Source organism: Hyaena hyaena, unplaced genomic scaffold, assembly GCF_003009895.1.
Source record: "Hyaena hyaena isolate Hyena2069 unplaced genomic scaffold, ASM300989v1 scaffold_653, whole genome shotgun sequence".
NCBI classification, from domain to species: domain Eukaryota; kingdom Metazoa; phylum Chordata; class Mammalia; order Carnivora; family Hyaenidae; genus Hyaena; species Hyaena hyaena.
Window position 1 is genome coordinate 1,017,232 of NW_024081287.1, and position 24,321 is coordinate 1,041,552.

Here is a 24,321-nt window from a genome sequence, read left to right on the forward strand (position 1 = left end):
CAAAGTGATTGGGAAGACACAGAACAAGGTAAGGCCTCGGCGAGTGGGGCTGTGCTGGAATTATGTTAAATATATAAAGTTAAGGAAGGAATGTATAATGGAGAAAAGTTGGTAAATCTTGGACCCTCCACCCCAGAAAATGCAGAGATAGGCAGTTCCCATTCAGGTGGAGGAGTGGGTCATAAATAATCATACTTGAATTGCAAGACTATCACGAGGGTGGACATGGCTGCAGAGGATTGATCCCAATACATGACAGACATTTCAAGTTTCGTTAGCAAGATCATCTGTTGAACAGATGCCATTCAATATTCAGTTACTCTGATTCTCCTCCTCCTCATTTTATGATCATCCAGTGATCAATATATAGTGGTAGCTCACATGTACTATTTACAAGCTCTCTGACGCTCATTTCCATCCTTTGCATATATTATCTCATTTAATCTTCACAAGAACCCCATGAGATAGGAACCTTTAATATCTTCCTCATACAGAAAAGCACAAAGTAAGTAATTTGCCTATTGAGAGAACTGGGACTCAGCTCCAGGCAGTCTGCTACAAGATCATTTTTATCTAGAACAACTGTGCTATACTCCCTGGTTCTCATGTAGATCTGCATTATGGAGAGAGTGCATTAAGCCCATATTCTTTTGATTATGTTTTGTCCTGTGACTGTGATTTCCTTATGGTGAATGATAAAGTGACTTCTGAATGAATCCTTGATCAGGATTTCCTAGATCTGTTTTGGCTACCTCAGTGAGAGAGCTTGCAAGTTAAAATCTCTGGTGCTAATCTCATAGAGATTCAGGTTTAATTGGCCTTGGATGTGGTCCATGAATCTGTTTTTTAAAAGAATCTCACTGGTGATTGTGGTGATTTGAGAACCACTGCTTTAAAACAAAAAAAAAAATTTTTATGGAAGAATATTTGACATACAATATTATATTAGTTTCAGGCATACAACATAGTGATTTTATATTTACCGACATAAAATGGTCACCACAATAAGCCTAGTTACTATCTGTCACCATGTAAAGTTGACACAGTAATATTGACTGTATTTCCTATGTTCTACATTACACCCCATGTCTTAATTATAACTGGAAGATCGTACCACTTAATATCCTTCATATATTTCATGTGCCCCCTCCCCCATCTCTAGCAACTATTAGTTCTCTATCAATCTATTTATGTTTTACTTGTTGCCTTTTTTTCTTTTTAGATTCCACGTATAAGTGGAATTGGTTTTCTCTGACTTATTTTACTTACCATGTAGGTCCATCCATATTGTTGCAAAGGGCAAGATTTCATTATTTATGGTTAATATTCTTATATATATACATATATATATATACACACACATATACAGTACACATGCACACACCCATATGCAAGAAAAACGCCAGAAAAAAGAGAACCACTGCTCTTTAAAAAAAAAAATTTTTTTTTAATGTTTATTTGAGAGAGAGCACAGTGTGCACAAGCGGCGGGGGCGGGGGGGCGGGGTGCAGACAGAATCCCAAGCAGGCTCTGCACTGTCAGTGCAGAGCCCAGTGGGGGCTCCAGCCCGCGAACTGTGAGAACATGCCCTGAGCTGAAATCAAGAGTCTGACATTTAACTGACTGAGCCACCCAAACACCCTGCGAACCACTGCTGTAGATGATACGATGACTCTTACTCTATTTGTACAACAACCTACTTCCAATAGTGGTGAAAGGAAAGATTTTGCTTAGTAAGCTTCAGGCAAAAGCTTGGAGTTTAGGGCTGGAGCCGTACAGCGTGAGGATGGATGTCGTCTCTGCTCCACTCCTGAGCAGCTGTGGACAGCCTGCTCAGGCTCTCCTGTGCTACAGTTCTCATTTGCCCAAGGGGCTGGTCCAAGTCCATCTGTAATCCATACAAAGCCTTGAGCCCAGAGCCTGATATTTGGTTAGGCTCAGTAAATGTTAGCACTTGTGGCTATTTAAGTGTTTTCTACCTGGGGATATCTTTGGTGAGCCTGACTCCCTTTCTGACCCAGGTATTTCTTATGGTGGTAGCATCTGTCCATAGAGGGGCTGGTGAGCGTGAAAACTCCAGTTGGTCTCCATATACAGTCTTAACCATAGGCCAGGACTTTTGCAACATCTTGGACCGAGTTAACCAGTATAGCAGTTGAACAATTAATTAGAAAGTTTGGTATAAAATCTTTAAGATATTTTTAAAATGTATTTTCCACCTAATATGAACAAAATTATAAACTAAGAATCAAAGGTCAGTTTTGTAGTGATGGATTTCTTAAGCATCTAAGGGAAAGTAAATCCTCCTTTTACTTTTTTCAGTTTTACTAAATCCTAGCCTGGATTTTCTCAGGTTCTAATTCATGTAAAGTTGTGCTTTATTCAACAGTTTTTAAAAGCATGTAGGAAATGTATTTTCTATAGTTTTTTAAGGAATAAATAAGCTACTTAAAGGGGCTATTTTGTGCAAAATATTCAGCTCAAAAGGATATCTGATTCTATAGATAGACATTTTTAAGGTTTAAAAATTAAGGGTAAGGCATTCTTTTTCTATATATTATAGGCTTATAGAAATAAAATCAGAAGAAATTTTATCATGTAGGCATGTATTAGTTAAGCAAATGGGCTCTTGACTCAAACCTGATTTTTCACACTTACTGACTCCATGGTTTTTGGCAAATTATACTAAAGCTCTACTCCATTTCTTTAGCTGTAAGAGGACTAATAATATTACCTAATAGGGTTGAAGCCTTTAGGCTAGTACCTGATACACCTGGCATTTTCCTCTGTAAAGTCAAAAAATCTTTAAAAATTTGACATAAAATTTGTGATTTCATATCAGAAAACCTGGATTCAAGTCTCTGTGCTGCCATTCATCAGAGTAGGCAGGTAGCCTGGCCTGTGGAAACCTCTTCTTCATATTCAAAAGTAGAATAAAGTACTTTATCTCAAATGTTGGTGTGAAAAAATAAATTCACCTCCTGATGGGGCTTTCTGCATCCCTCTAAAACAGCACTCATTCAGTAGAAATGAAATGTGACATTCCTGGTTGACAGCCAGGAATTCCTGAACTCTCTGAGTGTGATAAACCTTTTGAACCACAAGGATGAGAGCTCCAGGGTCGGACCCGGGATTCAGGATAGGATCAGGCTTTGTAATACTCTTCATTCTTGCCTCTTATCTTTTTTTGCTTTTCTCCTTTTTTTGCTTCTTTCCCAACTTTCAGAGACTTATCTTGTGTCCCTGGGAAAAAAGCAAATACCAGTAAGCTTTGAAAAGAATTCAGCTTCTCTGCTCTCCACTTTAATATAGCTTACCAGGAAAGTCCTTTCTTCCCAAACATTGACTTTTTAAAAGACATTTAGAACCTTCTTGGGGCCAAGGGATTTGGAAGACAGAGGAAGTATTCATATCTAAGCTCTTTTATTTTTAAGGTTTTCTGATACTGTCTTTCATCCACATTTGGGGAGAATTTTAGTGAAGAGGTATTATCCTAATAGCTGTATGCTGGGAAAAAGAGGGAATATGGGATTCAGGTGTAGCTATCTAGTAAAACATATCTGCTCATATGTCATCTTCTTAAGAAGCTGTACCCGGGCCACTCTATTTAAAATAGCTGATAGCTCTTAGCACTCTAGCTACTTTTTTTTTTTTGTAAATATCACTTATTACTAAAATTCTTTGTTTGCCTTTCCAAAGAAAATACAAGCCCCATAAAGATATGGACTTGGTTGTGTTTGCCCCCACATCCCCATCTCCTAGTATAAGACGTGGCATTCAGTGTCTGTTGAATCAATGAATAAGTGGAAGGAAATACCAAGATATCATTCTGTATTTGTACGAATGACTTTAATATTAGAGACCTAGTAGAATTCTTCCTTGACCATTGTTGCCCGAAGTATGTGATATGCTTGAATTTTCAGACCTAATCTCAGTGGGAGGAATCCTAGTGTTTACTTTTGATCAGTTGTTTAAACTTTTTACTTCTTTTAGATAGTGTGGGGCATGAGGAGGGGGGAAAGAAGTATTTTGTAGTGGAATTGAAAAAGGGGGCTGGGGGAGCAGATCCATACCAGGTAAAAGCTTCAGATTAATCAGGGTAATAAAATGGAGGAGGGGGTATTGAGATAGGGAATTAGATCAAAATTTTTTATAGTTTAGGTGCTGTGTATATGTTTAAGGTTTTTGGGTAAAACATTTGACATAGTAGGTAATAGAAACTTAGGGAAAAGGTGAGAGAGGTTCATAGCCAGAAAAATTTGTACTGTTAGAGGAAAGATAGGCAATAGGGACTTGTGGCCCAAAATCCACAAGTCATATTTCTGATGTCTTTTTTAGAACTTTTATTTAAAATATTACTTATACCTGTCAGTTTTTCAGTTCTTCCACTCTACCTCTCTGGCCTTGGTACCAGCTTGATGCCACCATCAATACTTTGTGCTCCGTGGAGTTGGGGTCCTGTGAGCACCTTGCTCTGCCATGCTCTGCCAAGGCCAGCAGTTCCTTGTAACTCCCCACCTGTCCCGGGAGTGCCCTGCCAAGAAAGAGTAATCTAGCTGTGTTGAGAACTCTCAAGTTTTATTAAGAACTATTTATGTTGCATTCAAAAGAAGTGCAGAACTAGTAGTTCATACTTTTTTCCTTCCTTAAATGAGAAGAACTGTTATGTAGATGCACCAGCTTTCTCGTAGTAATATGAATAAACTATCTGGTTTGTGAACATAGTTAAGAAAAACAATCAGCAAAGTAGTAGTATTTTTTCTTTTGTTGACTGTAAGCTTCATTTCAGTTAGGTTTTTACACTGTTAAAATTTTTTTAAGGTTTTATAAAATTTGGTTAAAGAATAGTATTCTTTAGGCAATTTTAAAGGACTGTTTCTAATTACATTTATTTTAAGTTCAAATGATATGTTTTAACTTAACATCTTCTTCCTTCTTAGTCTGTAAGACTTGTATTGTCCAGCACTTTGAAGACAGCAATGATTGTCCAAGGTGTGGCAACCAAGTGCATGAGACAAATCCGTTAGAAATGCTGAGGTAAGTTAATGTATTTTGTAGCTTGTCTAACTCGAATTATATAAACTCTTAATATGTTTTATTGTGCATCATATTTGTTGACACCTTGACTCAGTTATAGGTTTTATGAATTTTTTATCTATTTTATTATTAGCTTTATTAAGAGGAATTTAAAAATAAGGCTGTGTATATTTAATACTTAAGAAATGTATTTCCAAATTAAAAACTACAGAGCTACTTTAGATGTAGTTATTTTTGATGTTTTAATATTCCACACATACCCTACTTTTATTGAGCATGGTAGTGGAAAAGAGGGCAGACTTAACAGGGAGACTGACCTCGGTACTATTACTTTTTTAATTATATCAAAAAGTATACAAACATTTATGTAAACTTAAAGAATTCTTTTAGGGGCGCCTGGGTGGCTCAGTCGGTTAAGCGTCCAACTTCAGCTCAGGTCATGATCTCAAGGTTCATGGGTTCGAGCCCTGCGTCGGGGGCCACCCGATGCCCCAAAAAAGAATTTTTTTAAATGACTACCATTTACTTAAGAAGTATAATCCTAGGGACGCCTTGGTGGCTTAGTCGGTGGAGCATCTGACTCTTGGCTTCGGTTCAAGTCCCGCATTGGGCTCTGTGCAGATAGGGCAGAGCCTGCTTGGAATTCTCTCTTCCTGTCCCTTGTACCACCCCCAATAAATAAACTTTAAACAAAGAAGTATAGTTCTGTATTTTTTAAGCTGGAAGTAGGCCATAAGATCCTAATCTAAACCTTTTTCCAGATTAGGAAATTGAAACTTAAAGAAGTGACACAGCTTTTCCTAGGATTTCCGCAAACTCAAATGTCATTTCCCAAGCCCAGTGTCCTTACCACGAAACCCATTTTCTTTCTACTTTTCCTGCCATAACTTCACCAGATCGCCTATGTGATTTTAGGGAAGCACGCATCCAAAAACGTACTAGATCCTCCCTAATGAGCCCCTCTGTAACCCTCAAATCTGTGTGATGTTTGCCATCATTCTGTAAATCTGGATTTGCAAGTCTTTTCAGACTTTTTAAAATTTTACTTTAGTGCCTGTAGTTCGAGTAATCTATAGGTAAATGTCAAGCCTAGTGGTTTGACAAAGTGTGGTCCCCAAACCATTAGTATCTTGTTAGAAATGACGGTGACTGATCCCCTTGAGACCTGCTGAAACAGCAACTGGAGAGTGGATCCCATTTTTAATTAGCAAGCCTTCAAGGTGTTTCTGATACAAGCTAACGAACAGTTGAGAACCACTCTTCTACTGTAGTCTGTAGTCCTGAGCAGGGCTTCTCCTAGTTGGATTTAAATCAGTGCTTCCTAACCACCAGTGGTTTTGCCCCCGCCCCCACCCCCAGTGTACTTTTAGCAACATCTGGAGATGTTTTTGATTGTCAGGACTGGCTGGGTGCTGCTGGCATGTAGTAGGTAGAGGTTAGGGATGCTGGACACTACTGAGCATCCTCTGAGTCACAGCACAGCCTCCTCCCACACCGGCGAGTCAACCCAAAATTTCAGTGGTCTAGGGGGTCAAGAAACCCTGATTTAAGTCACCAAGAAGAATGTGGCAAGCTCTTCTAATATTTTTCCTGATGCTTTTATCAAAAAGTGTGTCAAAAGTTGATTATTACCTACTCCATTTTAAAGTGTTGTGTTGGAAGAAAAATTAACTTTTGGTTTTGACTGTTAGCTACCCAAAGGACTCCAATCACCATTTAATCAAATGACTCCTGTAGCTAAAGTATGATAGCACATTTTTAAAAACTTTTTATTTGGAAATGATTGAAAACTTACAAAAAGTTCCCAAAATAAAAGTAGTACAAGGAACACTTGTACTCTCTTTACCCAGGTTAGTCTGTTGTGAACATTTTATGTCATTTGCTTTATTATGTACATGCTTGCCTGCTCTGTTTTTTTCTGAACCATATGAGAGTAAGTTACACACCCCATGGCCCCTTACCCATAATTACTTTAGTGTGTATTTGCTAAGACTAGAGATAGGATCTTACATAACCACAGTATGCTTATGCTGGCATAATATTTTACTCTATCCTCCATATTCTAGTTTTGTCACTTTATCTAATGATATCCTTTATAGTTTTTTTTCTCCTATCCCACTAAAAATATTCTACAAAGGAATAACTTCAAAGATGTAAACGCACAGAAATGATAAGAATGAGAACTTCAGTATTCTTGGCACCTAGGGATAATTCCTGGAACATAGTACGTTCTCAGTAAATGCTTTTTGAAGGGATGAGAAGTGATGGGAGCAAAAATGGAAATTGGAAAGCAGATTGATGGTAGTGATGGTCCAGCAGACCCAAGAGAACAAGTCTGCTGGGAGGTGGCAGGCAGAAGATCTTCACCAAAGCGTCCCCCAGCAGGCTTTCACTTATTGTTCCAAACTAGGTAACATGCGAACCTAGGTAAAGGAGTGGCATGGGGTCTAGGGGTGCCTTAGTAAATTCTCATCTATGCCTAAGGCTGGACCTATTGCTGCCAGAACATAATCTTATTTTGTTCGCAAGAAATAAGAGGGATCAAGTCTTCTTCAGTAGGTGACACTGTGTCTGCTACACAAGTGTCAACAGATTTTTCTCCTACACACTTTCTCAGGAGACTGCTGGAGGATGTGCTGGAGCATAAACCGGGGAGGAAGGGAATCTAACACAGGAGGGAGACGAAGGGGTGTCGGCAGCTGTGCAGGAAGTCTCGACAAGTGTGTGTCAGTGCTGTGTGGTCTGCTAGCCATTAGCCACATGTGGCTGTTGAGCCCTTGTGATTTTGCTGGTACACCTGAGGAATGAATTTTAAATTTTATTTAAAGGAAACGCTGAAACAATATGAATGCTTTGACATTAAATAGAACCTTACTGTCAAGTAAGTTAAATTACTAAACAAGTGCATTGTTAAATATTTTAATGCATAAACCACATTAGAATTAATTTTACACGAACCACGTAAAATGCTTTTGTTGTGCCTACTAGACAATTTAAAATTACATATTTGAGTCACATTACATTTCTACTGGACATCACTGATACAGAAGATAGAAGTAAGATGGAAAACTCTATGAGGAATTATTCATTCAAATATTTACTGAATGCCTGCTGTGTTCAGGCATTATACTAGGTGCTTGAGGGTCCATTAGTGGGCAAAATAGATCAAGATTTTTGCCCTTGTAGGATTAATATCTTAGTGGGGAGAGACAGACAACAAACTGTAATAAATAACTTATATGGTACATTAGAAAGTACAAAGGGGGAAATGGAGGAGGTGCTGCAGGTGAGGAAGATCAGGAGTGTGAGGGGAGGGACAGGTTGCAATTTTAATTAAAATGGTGAGGGTAGGCCTTGTTGGGATGGTAAGCCTTGAGCAAAGAAGTATGGCCATGAGGGAGTTAGCCATGTATAAATGTAGGGAAAGCAGGCCTATTCCAGATAAAGGGAGAAGCCAGTGCAAAGGACCTAAGTCAGGAATGCTCCTGAAACTTGTTTGAGGAACAGCAAGGAGACCAGTGTGGCCAGAGAACAGTGAGCGAGGAAGAAAATAGTGGGAGATGAGGGCAGAGAGATAATGGGAGTCTGTCTAGGGGCCACATGGGCCACTGTGAAAAACATTATCTTTTTCTCTGAGTGAATGGGGAACCACTGCAAGGTTTGGGTTACAGGGTGGATGTGATCTGGCTTCATTTTAAATAATTTTGAAGACCATTTTGAGAATACACTGTACATCACAAGGCAAAGGTAGAAGCAGGGAGAGCAGTTAGAAGGCAATCACAGTGATCCAGGTAAGCGATGGTAGCAGCAGAGGGCACAAGGGATGGTTATATCCTAGATATAGTTTGAATGGGGATCCAGGAGGATTTGCTGGTGGATTAGATTTAGAGAATGAGAGAAAGAGTAGACCCTGACCTGAGATTCCTGACCTGAGCAAGTGGAATAAGGGGGCTGTCACTAACTGGGACAGGGAAGACTAATGATGGAACAGCTTTGGGGGAGGAGTAGATAGGGAGTTTGGTTTGGGACATGTTGCGGGTTAATCACTTCAGAGAAGAGAGAAGATGGCAGGTGGAAATAAAAGTCTGTGATTCAAGGGAAATGTCTGGCTGGAGATAAATATTTGATAGTCTTCAGCATATAGAAGGTACTTAAACTGTGAGACAGGAGGAGATCACCTAAAAGGGTATAGATAGAGAAGCGTAGAGGACCAAGGATTGAGCCTTGGAGCATTCCAGTGTTGAGAGATCAGAGAGAGGAGGAGGAACCAGCAAAGGAAACTAAAAAGTTTCAGTCATTGACATAGAAGGAAAATCCAGGAGTGTGGCCTAGAAGCAAAGTGAAGAATGTATATCCAAGAAGAGGGAGTGATCATCTGTGTCAGATGTTGTTCCTGGGGCCAAGTAAGGTGAAGACAGAATCAATGGTCAGATTTAACAACTTGGAGGTCATCAGCCTTGACAAGAGCACTTCCAGTGGAGCCGTGAGGCAAAAGCCTAATTGGATTGTTTTAAGAGAGAAAGGGAGAACGGATAATTAGAAACCGTGAATGTGGACATCTCTTCCAAAGTTTTGTCACAAATGGGAGCAAAGAAATGGGATAGTAGCTGTTAGGGGGAAATACAGCCAAGAAGGTTTCTGTTTCATTTAATACAGAAAAAGAGATGGCACGTTTGAAGGGAATTGTCCACTAGATAGCAGAAATTTAATGTAGGAGAGTAGGGTGGAGGGAGAGGGTTGGTGAAACAATGTTCTTGGGTAGATGAGAGGGAATGGAATCTCCTAGTATAAGGGAGGAGACTGACTTTACATAGGAGCACTGACAGGTCACCTGTAGCAACAGGCAGGAGGGCAGAGTATATGTGGGTGCAGACAGTGTAGGTAGATAGGGCGGTCAAAGTCTGTGGAGGTTTTCCATTGAGGAGAAAATGTTTATCAGCCAAGAGTAAGGATAGAAAGGAGGGATGAAAAGGTTTGAGGAGAGAAAACACTGTGGATCCAGGAAACTGAGAGAATAAGTTGACTAGGGATGGGTAATAGGATTTCTAGCAACTTTAAAAGCACGTTTGGATTGTAATTATGAATTTGTAGGGCTGTGGTTGTGTTTTCTCCAGCCATGGATGGAGGCACAGAGTCGATGGGTAGTTGGATTCAGCCAGTGTTGTGGTTGTACCAAATAATTTTGAGCAAGTGAGAGAGGGACAGACAGGGGAATCGAAAGTACATGCAAAGGTATGGTTTTAATGACTGACCTTGGAGTAAATCGGTCCTAAACTGGATAGGAGGTCAGAGGACATCAATTTGCTGAGGGAGGTCTCAGGAGAACAGAAGTAAAGCTAGCTGATTCCTGATCTGTTTGTGAACAGTGAGAACAAATTCTTTTAATAATTCGGGAATAGGTACTTGGAAAATGAAGAAAAGAATTACTAGCTTTAGAAAAAGAAAAAAGTTGAATGAGGCGATGTCTATAATCAGAGCACGCTGTAAGTATTCATATTATTATAACAATGTAAACTGGTTATTAAACCAAAAAAAAAAATAGTAACAAGAGTATATCAGGAAGATGAGAGTAGTATATGTTTGGAGGAAAGAGGGCTGGCAAGATGATAGCAGAAAACTAAATCTTTATTTCTGATAAAAGTCAAAAGAGTCTAGACAGCAGAAAACGCATGGCTACCAGAAGAAACAGGTTGGATTTAAAAGTGTCTGCCTCCTCAGTAGTGAGAACCATAACTGGGAAGGGTGGCTCATCAAAATACTGTATTAAGTTTTATGGGGAAGTTTGATTTTTAAAGTGTGTGTGTGTATTTGTATAGTTATATATATGTATATATACACAGGTATAGGTATATATAATAGATGTGTATATATCTGTGTGTATATATATAATTATGTGTGTATATTTACACATATATATAGTACCCAGATTAAAAAAAATCAAACATACTACTTAAGTACTATTTCAATTAAATAGTGAACAAGTTAGTATTTGAATTAAGTCTTGAAAAATAAGGTGACATTGTTTGGGTTGGAGAGCAAGAAAAGAGTATATGAGCCAGGATGAAGAGCATGAGGGAGAAGAACAGATGGGAAATGACCAGACATTCTTAGGGATAACTGAGTAAGCCAGTTGGCTAGAGAAGAGAGACAGCAAGAGAATAGCACCAGTTACAATTTGTAGGTTGGACTCAACTTGTATAAACACTCAAAACCAGCTGGCGGGAAGAAATTAGTCCTTGAGCAGGCAGATAATGGTCAAGTTACTGCTTAAGGAGGATTCACTAAGAGTATGTCAACTTAAAGGAAAGTAGTTCTGTGTTGTCCTCCGAGTAGGGTGGTGATTGACAGAGTGGGGGCATGGATGGTATGGAAAGATTAGGTGGGAGAAGCACGGAGAAGGTGCAGTCAGTGGGGCTTGGTGAGTAAATGTATGAATTTTGAGAGGGTGGGGGAAGGCTCAAATAATTCTTGCATTTTGAGCCTGTTTGGGAGAGCTATGGTATCATTTCTAAATTTAATTTTTAAAAAGACAATGAGAGAGGTATTCAGTATTTTGTTGAAGGGTAGATGAGACAGTCTTGACACTGATGAGCAAAAGGAGGTGCTTGAGATAGTCAACATCAATTAGAAATATGGAAATTGAGCTCAGCAGAGAAGTGTAATGTATATGTATATATGTTTGTGTATTCACATACACACACATGCACATACAATCTGCCTGGATGTTAGCTTTCAAGCCACAAAGTGGATGTGATCATCAGGGCATGCAGCCTGTAGATGAGGTCAGGTGTGCACAGCAATGAAGAATCGTCAAATTGTGAGGTAGTTGGAAAAAGAAGAGTACATAGGGACAAAGAGAAGTAGAGAGAAAAAAGGAAAACCAGAAAGAGGAATTTTCAAGGAGGCAGGATCAGGCAACATTATGAAACTGCTGTAGAGCAATACAGGAAAGAAAGGACTTTTAAAAACCATTTTTAAATTTTAGACTGTAATTCTAAAACAAGAATTTAACCTATTCAATATGGAAGTTATGGATGAGTTCAAGAGTAAAAGAAGCAAAACACAGAGTGTGGGTCAAAAATAACATTGATTATGCTTTCAGACTTTTCCAATTAGAAGAAAAGATTGAGAAGCTGCCAACGGCTTGAAAAGACCATAGGTTAAGCAAAGGTTTGGGGTTTTTTAGAAAAATGTGAGAAAATTGTACGTATTTGTACCTAGAAGAGCCATGCTGCTGAGCAGGGTTGAGGAGGTGGGGAGCAGAGGGGCTATGGGGGAACAGGGAGAGTGGAGAAACAGCTACAGAAAGGAGGCGTTCACTCTCACCTGGCAGGAAAAGGAAACGGGAAAATGTCAAGATGAGTATTTACATGCCTTATCTAGGAAGATAGAGTGACTGAAAGATCTAAACTACTCAGAAGAAAGGAACAGACATCACTTCCATTACAGCAAAGAGCCAGAATTGTGGTAGAGAGTTTGAGAACAGGTGTATCAGCTATGGCTGCATAACAAACCAGCCCTAACTTTCATGCTTAAAACATTAATAAAAGTGTTTGTTATTCCTCACAAACCTGTGTGGTTCATGGATGTAGGTGGTTCTTCTGGTCTTGGCTGGACTTACTCAGGAGACCACAGTGAACGACATCTTAGAATGGTGTCCCGTACTCCTGTCTTGTTCTCATGATGGCAGGACTCAGAGAGAGAGAGAGAGAGAACGCACAGAAGCATGGGGGCTCTCTTAAGGCTTTGGCTCGGAACCCAGCACAGTTTCACTTGTGCCACATTCTGTTGGCTTAAGCACATTTCAAGCCTAGCCCATATTATTCTAGATGAGGAAATGGATGCCATCCTTTAATCAAGGGAGGAATTTCAAAGTCCTATTCAGAGGACTGTGGGAAAGGCTTGAAATGGGTGCACTCTGAATGCGGATGAGTTTGGTATAGTGGATGTGCTAAAATTGTGTGTGTCCTGTATTTTGTAATACATGTAAGATACAGCCTCAAACTCTTACATATTGGATTTTGGTATCTTCATTGTTAGTATATTCTCTTTTTTCCTCTTTGGAAGGTTGGATAATACATTAGAGGAAATTATATTTAAGCTGGTCCCTGGACTGCGAGAACGTAAGTTGCTTTTTGGCTTCTTGCAGATTTTTGTGTTTTATGAAGTCAACATTTCCATTAAAGATTTCATGATTGTTTCTGTTATTCTTATACTTCTTTTTTTCTTTTAAATTAGAAGAACTTGAGCGTGAATCTGAATTTTGGAAGAAAAATAAGCCTCAAGAAAATGGACAAGGTGACTTTCTCTTATTTTCTCTGATACAATCTCTCAAATTGGTTAGCTTTATGTAGCTTTGGTGAACTAATATCTCTTCAAATTCAAATTTATCCTATACAAAATTCATGCACCCCTTTCTTTACATTGTGAACCTTTTATATAAAATCATGAGATCTTATATACATGTATGTAAATGTGGAGTTATGCCAGATGAAGGTAATTGGAAATAAGAGGAAACTGAGAAAGAGAAAAGGGGGATAAAGCTGAAAACTGACTACTGATTATAGCAATATTTGCGGGAGAGCTGAAGGAAACTCTAATAGCCATAGTCAGCAACTAAACACAGAGGGGTTTTCTGTTTTGTTTATTTTATTTTAGTAGGAGAAGGAACCAAGGTGCAGCTGAGTGCCAAAATAGGGGGTCTTTCTATGCTCTAATAATCTGGAATAATATTTTATAGGTGGAACTCAGATGATACAAATTTATATATTCTGGGATTTGAAAAATATTTCTAGTCGCTTATGGGGATTTTCTCCATCACTTATGCTGAGTGTCCAAGTTTCTCTTCTGGGTCCCAGGAGACTCAGCCATCAATAATTGTTAATAATAATTTCAGCAAAATAGCAAACATTACTGGGCAGAAAAAGGACTTTTAGTATGTGTAATTCACACAAAGGGGAAAATAAATTCAACATACCTGAAATTAAAAGGAACTAGTATCCTTTTCCCATTGTTATCTAATATGATATTTATCATATCTATATGATGTGTTCCTAATATGAAATACCACTGAAATCTTTTAAGGATATGTGTATGGTTTTATAGGCTCATTGTGAGCTCAGTCTCCTACCCTTGATTTTCTCTTAAGATCATAGGATTGTCAATTATACATCATTAATATAGGTGAGGAAATGCTCTTTTTCTTTTCATCTGTAAACTGAGGATCATAGTTTTATTAACTATTCAAGGCTGGCTTCCAATAGCAGGGGAGCTTTGAGAAGAGTTTTAAGTGACTGGAATAAAGTAGTAAGGGATTATTTTTTTTATCTGTAACAACAAAATGGGCAAAGAAGCCAAGTCAGACAAAAAAAAAAAAAATGACTTCACGAAAGGCTTTGTTTTACCAAATGTAAATTGCAGGTTAGAGAGTCATGCTCTAATAAAAGTACAAATAATTTAAAGTTGACTAAATGTTCCAATTTTTGACTATCTTTTCAAGAGGGCAGGAACCCAAGGGATTGTCATCAGAAGCTACATAGTAGGTTTAGTCCATGGTTATGTGTATCTCCTAAGACTCACAATGGACTACAACCTACTGTGTGTGTAACTCCCTTTACCCATATCTCTCTCTTTTCAAATATTTTTTTAATGTTTGCTCTTTAGTTTGGGTAGAGAATTTGGATATTTTCTTGGGGCCTGGGAGATTGGTTCATAAAAACCTACCCTGTCTATGTGGGCTCCACAAAAACATGTAGAAGAAAGAATGCAGAAGAAGGAGAACCGCCTGCCCTTGATGATGAAACTGTAATGCTTTTTACTAGTCATTAAAGAGGAGCTAGCCTGTCATTTTGTTTTCTGGGATTTTCTATACTGTGATGCTTGACTGGCTAGTTCTTTCAAGTTTCAGCTTAGAGATACTTTATCTAGAAATCTTCTCTGAATCTCTGCTTTACCCCAGAGTTTGGATTTATTACCTCTTATATGTTCCCACATAGTCTATTTTTACCACTTCCATCAAAGTCCTTAACATATTTTTCTATCTGTCTGTTTTCCTTACTTGCCTTGTACCTCCTTCTGTACCTTGACCACTGTGAGGGTCAGGATGATAACACTCTGGTTTCAGTATTCCCTCAAGCCTAGCGCAATGCATATCCAACAGAGTTAAAGGGACTCCATAAATAAATGAATCAGCACATGGAGTTGCATTATATGTAGGCTGCATGTATTTCTTAAATATATTTGTATATAACATAATGTATGCTATTCAGACTTCCTTAAAAAGGTTTTTTAATGTTACATAGCTACATACATGTTTAAAAAGCTAATTCATTTCACTAGCTGATTTTATGAATATCTAATAATTTGAAATATTGAGAAAGAATATTTTGTATTTTGAAAAGTGTACTTAGTTCCAAATTTGAGTGTATATAGAAGTTGGAATATTTTTATGTCCTGTCTACTTTCTAAGTGATCTAATCCCTAATTGCGATCATTTTTGTGGCCAGATATAGCTAGTCCTGAATCTTTCATTTGGATGTCCCAGTGAGTCTAGAAATTTTAGGCTAAGTTAATGAGTCACTGATGGCTTTTTAAAAATATCTCCGTTGTTGAATTGGTTGGAGTATTTTAAAGATATTAAAATTTTTAGTTATTCTTCAATCAAAAACTAAGAAATTTTTGTTTTATGCTGTTAACTTTAAAATCAACTGAGTTTCATCTAACTCAGTTTTGTTTAAATGATACAGATGATACTTCAAAAGTTGACAAACCTAAAGTAGATGAAGAAGGTGATGAAAATCAAGATGATAAAGACTATCACAGAAGTGACCCACAAATTGCTATATGTCTAGATTGTTTACGAAATAATGGACAGTCGGGAGACAATGTAGTAAAGGTGAGTAGATAGCAAAGTTATATTTTTTATAATCATTTCTTAGTAAACCTTTGATAATTTGTTGATGAATTTAGCTGGTGTTTGCTTTCAAGATGTTTATATAATCAAGTAGATTGTCATTCTCTGACAGTCCCATAGTTAAGTGACCACACAATTGCTTACTCCAGGCACCTGATTTCCAGCCCCCACAACTGAACAGTCCTGGGCCAATGCCACCACCTAGTGGCTAATTCCAAGAATCACGCCTCTTTTCTCTGTTAACCTCCTTTTATACTTTTGTTGGGAGTTCATATACATTGTTTCTCCCTTCTTACGTGTAGTAACCAATTCAGACTCACTCATTACATCATGGAGACAAAGAGTCTCCAACTCTTTCCATCATACCCTCCTCATTTTCCTATTTTTCTGTTTTTATTTGCAACTCAAAAAGCTACCCATGACATATTTTATACATAATATAATTAGTTTTGAAGTAAAATTGGGGGTCATAAAGTGCCTGTGAACTTTTAAAGTCCATAAAGTCTCCCAGATATTTCCTGTAGAATCTTCAGTTCAAATTCTGTTTCTCCCTGTATCTGCTAATTCGAACTTTTTGTTAAGGATCTATATTCTGAAGAGTTTAAAACACCCTGTTCACTTTTCTTTATTTTCTTTGGTCTTTACATGGTGTTTTCAAAATATTTTCTTTTTTTTTTTTTATCGCAGGTCACTTCCCTTTTCATTACAAATGTTCACTGCTTTAACTCTTAAATAGATTTTTGTCAATTTGTCCTAGCAAACACCAGCAACTGAGAATATTGTTTTTCTCTTTATACTCCATGTTTTATTCAAATACCTATCTATATTCAGTGTCTCTTCTGTTCTTTTACTTGCTCTGTATAAATCTGGAGGTGAGTCAGTTGGATTTTTCACTAATCCATTTAATGGCATTTTCCTGTAAAAAAATTAAAAACAAACAATATGTAGGAGCATAGGGATTCAGTGAAGATAGAAGTGACAAGAAAAACAATTTTTCACTCAAGGAACTTTAGTCAGGACTTACACATGCAAACAAACAGTTATCATGAAATAACGGATTCACTTGGGATGGGCTGGGTGGACAAGGCATGTAATAAACAGCAGCAGGCTTTAGGGAAGTAGCAACTGGGCCTGTCTACCCTTCCAGGCTTCTCTGCTGTTCTCTCAGGTCCTGGTGTGGCACTCTTTGCAAGTCTTTTTAATAACCTTACATTTCTCTCTTATTGCCACTCATTTCTGTAATCCTTTTTAAAAGATTCTTCTTAATAGTGATTGTGATCATCCTTTAGCTGTCTGACACATGTGTGTCTTGTCATGAAAATTGAGTCACTAGAAAAGCTGGATATCTTTTCATAAATAAACGTAAAGTCTACTTCCTGTAGAATTTCTAGTATGAAAGTCCTGTAGAATTTCTAGTATGAAAGTTATAAAGCACTGAACTTTAGAGGTTCATCTGAAAAATTACCCCTTGCCTTGATATTCTCTTTTTGACAACTTTGACCGTTTGTCATTGCAGTTGACCTTTTATCCGTTTCACTCTTTCCTTTATAGAGTTTTCTTCATCCTTATGCCTTCTATTCATAAAACAACTTTCATAGCTTATATGACATCTACTTTGCTACCCTGATTCCCACCTTTCTCTCTGGCCTTTCCTCCACTCTCTCTACTGGCACTACTTCTTCCGGTCTTCTCCTTGATATATGTGAGTATCTCCTAAAATCCAGTCTTCCACTCAATTATGCTTTCTCTGGATTTATCCTAGGGGTTCACTACGATTTTCTGGGACTTCAACTCTGGAAAGAACTTTTAAATCCCCATTTCCAACCATGTCATCCCTCCCATGTTGAAGTATTAAGTCTGTAACTACTTTTAAATATTCCCGTTGAAAGTTTCATTAATGTCTGAAACTTAGTATGTTTAAAGACAGATTCATTATACTTTCACCTAACTTCACTCCATTGCTATTTTTGTGCTAGGCATACAAGTTCAAAACCTTGGAGTCATCTTTGACTTTTTACTGTCTCCCTTCAACAAACCATAAGTCCTGCAAACTTTGTCTCATCTAGTGCTGCTCATCTTTTTTATAGATATTTTTTAAGCAGTCTTATCCATTGCTGAGCCTGTAGCCGGAAGGTATGGGCCAGAGTCATGGCCAATATTAGGGTCAGATAGAAAATATTTCAGGCTCTATGAAACTCCCAGCAAAGGTACAAAAGGAGAGACGTTACAACTGTTCAGCTTCCTTATTATAGCACTACAGCAGCCTTAGACAATAGTAAAATTTTACTGCAAAAGTAGGTAATTTTTGCTTGAGGTCTGTGGCCATAGTTTGCCACCTTCTGGCCTATAGAGTCAAGTTTTACTTATCTCTTATTATATCTATTAGTGAATCCTCCTCTCAAGAGAAATGATTGTTGCCCTGTATCTGACAAAGGATTTGCATCCAGAATATATAAAGGCTTACATTAAAAATACTTGAAACTCACGGACTCACAAATGCTTCCTTTTTTGGCACATTCTTGCCTCATTTCACCACTTTGCTATGTTTCTGTCAAGATCCAAGCAGAGATCGCCATTTTTGTGATGCAGTTTTCAACCCTACTGAATCCCTTCTCTGAGATTCCATAGGGTTTTTGCATTTGTAACTCAGTCAGGTGGTTATTTATCAAGACAGCATTTATTGTGTTCCTGAAGGTACCAGGTACTGACACTTTTATCTTTTGATTATAGTTTTTCTTATCCTTCAAACTAGATTGTAAACCCCTTAAAGGCAAAGAAACCCTGTCTGTGTTTCTTGATAGCCTTCTCAGCCACCTCACTTCTGTGGTACTAGTAGGCTGTGATTTTCAAATCTGGGGGTGGTGTAGTTGTACGTACAGTTTATATAGTTTACCTGCTATTTTTGTAATTCCAGAAATCAAAGTCAGGAGCAGGAAGACGGTGAAAATAGTAGAGTAAGGACCTTCAAAAATTCACTCCTCTATAAAAGCAGTGAAAAAAAAAAAAAAAAAGAACCTACCTCTCAAAGGCTTGCAGAAGTCCATGGAGCATTTATTCAAGAGAATGATATGAACAGTGAGCTTTGTGGCATTTTAACTTGCCTTAGTCCAGTACCCTGCTCTCCAGCTCTGGAGTAGCCTTGAAAAAGAACAGCCCACTTTTCCACTGCAGTCTCTCAGGCACCAAAGGGACAAAACAGGCGGAGCTCTTTCAAAGCCGAATTGCCAAATAAATAATTGTCATTATTTGACGTGTCTGGTGGTTCCTGAAGTACCCCACTTACAAGGCTGTCTATATTAGACCTGATGCAGAGCTTGCCCAGCAGGAAAAATCCTCTGTGAACTGGGAGGGGTGGAGCATTTTTCAGAACCCATTATAGACTAATACTTTAATTTTATGGCTGTCTGAGGTATAGCTAACATTTGGGGCAAACCATAGACAACCAAAAAGCTTAAAAGGAAAAGCTGGTGAATAGGAGGTCCATAGATATCAAAGTCTATAGGGGCTTTGAAAAGTCTTAACAGTCTACAATTCTAAGCATACAGGTAGGACTGTGTACATGCTCAAGAAAGACCTAAGTAGGCCTTAAGCTCTCACCTCTGGTCAACCCTTAGGCTCTGCACAGAGGCAGGATGTGAAGGACTAAGGCAGAGTTGTCAGCAACCTGGTTGGGTGTTGAAGGTGTTCCCCCAAGCAGTCCATTAGCAAAGACTGGGAGATTTACTGGTTCCAAGTATATAAGGAAATCTCTGTTCAATCACTAGCCAACCATTAGGTGGAAACTTAAGTGGCACATACTATAAAAAATACCAGGTTCACAGAATTAGCTTAGGAAAGTCACTAAACAAAGAGAAACAGCAAGTTATAGCCACAGTAACAAACCCTAAGAGGCGGGTAGGAACCTGATTCCATTGTTGCCACATTACATTATGTGTCAAGTTTTCAACAAAAAATTATGAGACAAATAGAAATCAGGTATAGCACATATATAGAAAAAGAAGTAGTCCATTGAAACTGTCCCTGAAGGGGCACCTGGTTGGTTCGGTCAGTTGAGCATCTGACTTAATTTCGGCTCTGGTCATGAGCCTAGGGTCATAGAATCAAGCCCTGCATCAGGCTCCATGTGGAGTGTAGAGCCTGCTTAAGATTCTCTCTGTCTCTCTCAGCCCCTCTCCCCCACTCACACACACACACTCTCTACAATTAAAAAAAAAAAAAAAAAAAGTTTGTCCCTGGAGAATTCCAGACATTGGACTAACTAGATACAGATTTTAAGTCATTCATTTTAAATGTGTACATAGAACTAAAGAAACCATCTATAAACATTTAAATCGAAGTATAAGAACAGAGCAGAGCTGAGGGCCAAACAGGATCCTGAGCTCATCATGTCCCACAGATACACCCCAGGACAGCTACTACATCGATTATAACTAACTCTAAAAATGACCTCAAGACTGGCAGAACAGACCTTCCATAGCTAGTCATAGAAAGCGGGCTACACCCAAAAGGGTAAATGGAGTAGAGATATCGTTGGGAACCATACTAACCACAAACAGGAGGGACATCAAAAGCACAGAGAAACAAGAGAATGAGACCCTTTACAAATCATCCCCAGCCCTGGGGACCCACACTGGGAAGATGAGTCCCTGTAATGGCTTTGAAAATCAGTGGGGCTTAATCCTAGGAGAGCCAGAGGGTGATAGGAAACCATGTCCCTACCCTTAGCGTGTTGGCTCTCTGAATAACTTGGCCTGAGACACAGCATAGCACACAGCATTTTGAAAAGCATTTGAGGTATATATGAAGGATATTTATTGACCAATCTTAGAAACTGTACCAAAAGAGGAGGGAACTGTAGAAGGTGCCATATTTCTTGCCCTCTCCCAGCCTAGACAGCTGGATGCTTGCGAAAGCCAGTCCTGACACTCTACATGTACCTTGCTAGCACCACAAGCCCCACCCCAGGACTCCCCTGCAGATTTGCACCACCCAGTGTATTCACTTCTGCAGACATCCCTCTGAAGTGGCAGCTTCCCTGCCATGCCCAACAGGCAGCCCCAGCCAGGACTGGCACTGCTCCAGAGTGACTCCTGCCCCAGAGAGGGGGACGTTTAACCCCACATACCAGCATACCCTTAGTTCCTGCAGCCGGGCCTTTTAGCTGGCTACCAAGGGACCAAGCCCTGCCCTTCAGTGCAACTGCAGCTGTTGCAGAAACTAACTGCAGATGGCTAGGCTGAGTACCAGCCCCACGTACCAATGCACCCATGGCAGCTGCAGCCAGGCCTCTTGAGTCGGCCATGCAGGAAGCAAGCTCTGCCCATCATTGCACCCACACCTTTCCCCGTAGCTAAGCGAAGACAGCTATAGACTGTGTGCTGGCTTCACCCACCAGCAAGCCCATGGCAGCTGCAGCCAGACCTCTTAACAGCATGGGAACAGACCCTGCCCAGTGTGCCCACAGCAAGTGAAGTGGGTCGTTGTAGCCAGCTTCACTCACACGCATGTCCGAAGCAGTCACAGCTCAGCCACAACAGAGAGGTGCATGTGGCCCACACAGGGACACCCCTGGAGCGCCTTGTTCTGGAGATCAGGGGTTATTGTGCTACAGGGCACCACAAGACCTCTTCTACACAAGGCCACTTATTTCAAGACCAGGAGGTGTAGCTGACTTAGCTAATATATAGAAACAGACAAAATGAGGAGACAGAGGACTGTGTCCCAAGATAAAATCACAGAAGAGCTAAATGGAGATAAGCAACATGCCTATAAAGATTTCACAATTATGGTCATAAAGGTACTCCTCAGACTTGAGAAAAGAGTGGAGGCACTCACTGAGAACTTTTTAACAAAGAGGTAGGTAAAAAAAAAAAAAAAAAAACTAGTCAGAGCTGAAGCATACAGTAACTGAAGCAAAGAATACACTCAAGAATTAACAGCAGGTTAGAGGATGAAGAAGATGGATCAGCAGTCTGAAAGGGTAATAGAAAGCAACCAAGCTGAAACACAAAAAGAAAAAATGATAAAAAGTTTAAGGGAAATTTGTAACACCATCAAGCGTAAAAACATTCACACTATAGAGATTCCAGAAGTAGGAGAGAGGGCAGAAAATTTATTTGAAGAAATAATAGCTGAAAACTTGACTAATGTGGGGAAGGAAATAGACACCACATCTAGGAATTCTAGAGAGTCCCTCACAAGGTGAACCCAAGGAAGTCCACACAATGATGGGTAATAATTAAAATGGGAAAAAGTAATGACAGAGAATCTTAGAAGTAGTGAAAAAACTGAGTTACATGCAAAGGAAACCCATTAAGAATATCAGCTGATTTTTCAGCAGAAATTTTGCAGGCCAGAGAGAGTGGCATGATATGTTCAAAGTGCTAAAAGGAAAAAACATAAAACCTACAGCCAAGAATATTCTGGCAAATTTGTCATTCAGAAATGAGGTAGAGATAAGAGCTTTGCAGACAAAAAAAGTTAAAAGAGTTCATCATCACTAAACTAGCCTTATAAGAAATACTAAAGGAGACTCTTTAAGTGGAAAGAAAAAACCATAACTACAAATGAGAAAATTATGAAAACAGGAGGGCACCAGGTGGCTCAGGTGGTTCAGCGTATGACTCTTGATATCAGCTTAGGTCATGATCTTGCGGTCGGGATTGAGTCCTGCATCTGGCTCTGCACTGAGCATTGAGCCTGGTAGGATTCTCTTCCCCCCTCCCTGCCCCTCAAAATAAATAAATAAACTTTAAAAAAAAGGGGGCGGGGAATTATGAAAGGAAAAAAATCTCTCAGGTAAAAGTAAACGTATATTAGAAGTAGTAGATACTTCTAGGCCAGTATGGAAGTTAAAACACAAAGTAATAAAATCAGTTATACCTACAAAAATTAGTCAAGGGATACATAAAATAGAAAGATGTAAAATACATAAAATGTGGAGGAAGTAAAAATTTAGTGGCTAGAATGTGTTTAAACTTAAGAGATCATCAAGCTTATATGGGCTGCTACTGTACACATAGGATGTTATATATGAGCCAAATGTAACCACAAATCAAAAACCTATAACAGATACACACAAAAATAAAGAGAAAAGAATCCAAGCAGAACACTAAAGAAAGCCATCAAACTACAAGACAGCAGAAGGAGAAAGGAACAGAGAAGAAATAGAAAAGAACCAGAAAACAATTTACAAAATGGCAATAAGTATATACCTATCAATAATTACTTAAAATGTAAATGGACTAAATGCTTCACTCAAAAGTTGGTGGGTGACTGAATGGATTTAAAAAATGACCCATCTATATGGTACCTACAAGAGACTCACTTCGGACCAAAAGTGAAGGGTTAGAATGCGATATCCCATGCAAATGGAAGCAAGGAAAAGAAAAGGGCAGGATGGCAATACTTCTATCAGAGAAAATAGACTTTAAAACAAAGACTGTAGCAAGAGACAAAGAAGACCACTGTAATGATAAAGGGATCAAGCCAATACAAGTATTTAACAATTATAACTATCTATGCACCAAACATAGGAGAACCTAAATGCATAAAGCAAATATTAAAAGACAAAGGGAGAAATTAAAATAATGCAGTAATAGCAGGGTACTTTAACATCACATTTAACATTGATCATCCAGACAGAAAATCAGCAAAGAAATACACTTTTGAATAACACACCAGACCAGATATATATAGAACTTAAGTTTAAGTATGGACCTAACAAATAATATACACAACATTCCACTCAAAAACAGAATACACATTTTTTTCAAGTGCACATGGAACATTCTTTAGGACAGACTGCATATTAGGCCACAAAACAAATGTCGGTAATTTTAAGACTAAAATCATATCAAGCATCTTTCTCAATCATAATGGTATGAAACTATCTTTCTTAAGTCTTCTATAGTTTTCAGAGTACAGATCTTTTGTCTTTTTAGATAGGTTTATTCCTAGGTATCTTACTGTTTTGTGTACAATTGTGAATGGGATTGATTCCTTGATTTCTTTTTCTGCTGCTTCATTATTGGTGTATAGAAATGCAACATATTTCTGCATATTGATTTTTATCCTGCAACTTTGCTAAATTCATGTGTTGTAGCAATATTTTGGTCAAGTCTTTAGGGTTTTCTAAATAGAGTATCATGTCGTTTGCAAATACTCGAAGTTTCACTTCTTGCCAGTTTCTATGCCTTTTATTTCTTTTTGTTTTCTGATTGCTTAAGGCTCGGATTTCCAGTACTATATTAAATAGTAATGATGGGAGTGGACAACCTTGTCTTGTTTCTGGCCATATGGGAAAGGCTCTCAGTTCTTCCCCATTGAAGATGATATTAGCTGTGGGTCTTTCATATATGGCCTTCATTATT

The 24,321-nt window shown here is 38.6% G+C and overlaps 1 protein-coding gene across 4 annotated transcripts in view; it reads left to right on the forward strand.

The window, feature by feature from the left end:
* The window catches only part of PCGF5 (polycomb group ring finger 5), a 122,724-nt gene that overhangs the window by 65,162 nt on the left and 33,241 nt on the right, over nucleotides 1–24,321 (forward strand). For all 4 annotated transcript variants that reach the window (XM_039216738.1, XM_039216737.1, XM_039216741.1 and 1 more), the window contains exons 3-6: nucleotides 4,941–5,037; nucleotides 13,105–13,160; nucleotides 13,276–13,335; nucleotides 15,783–15,931. In XM_039216738.1, coding sequence (XP_039072669.1) covers nucleotides 4,941–5,037; nucleotides 13,105–13,160; nucleotides 13,276–13,335; nucleotides 15,783–15,931 — 362 coding nt within the window. The remainder of the gene's footprint in view (nucleotides 1–4,940; nucleotides 5,038–13,104; nucleotides 13,161–13,275; nucleotides 13,336–15,782; nucleotides 15,932–24,321) is intronic.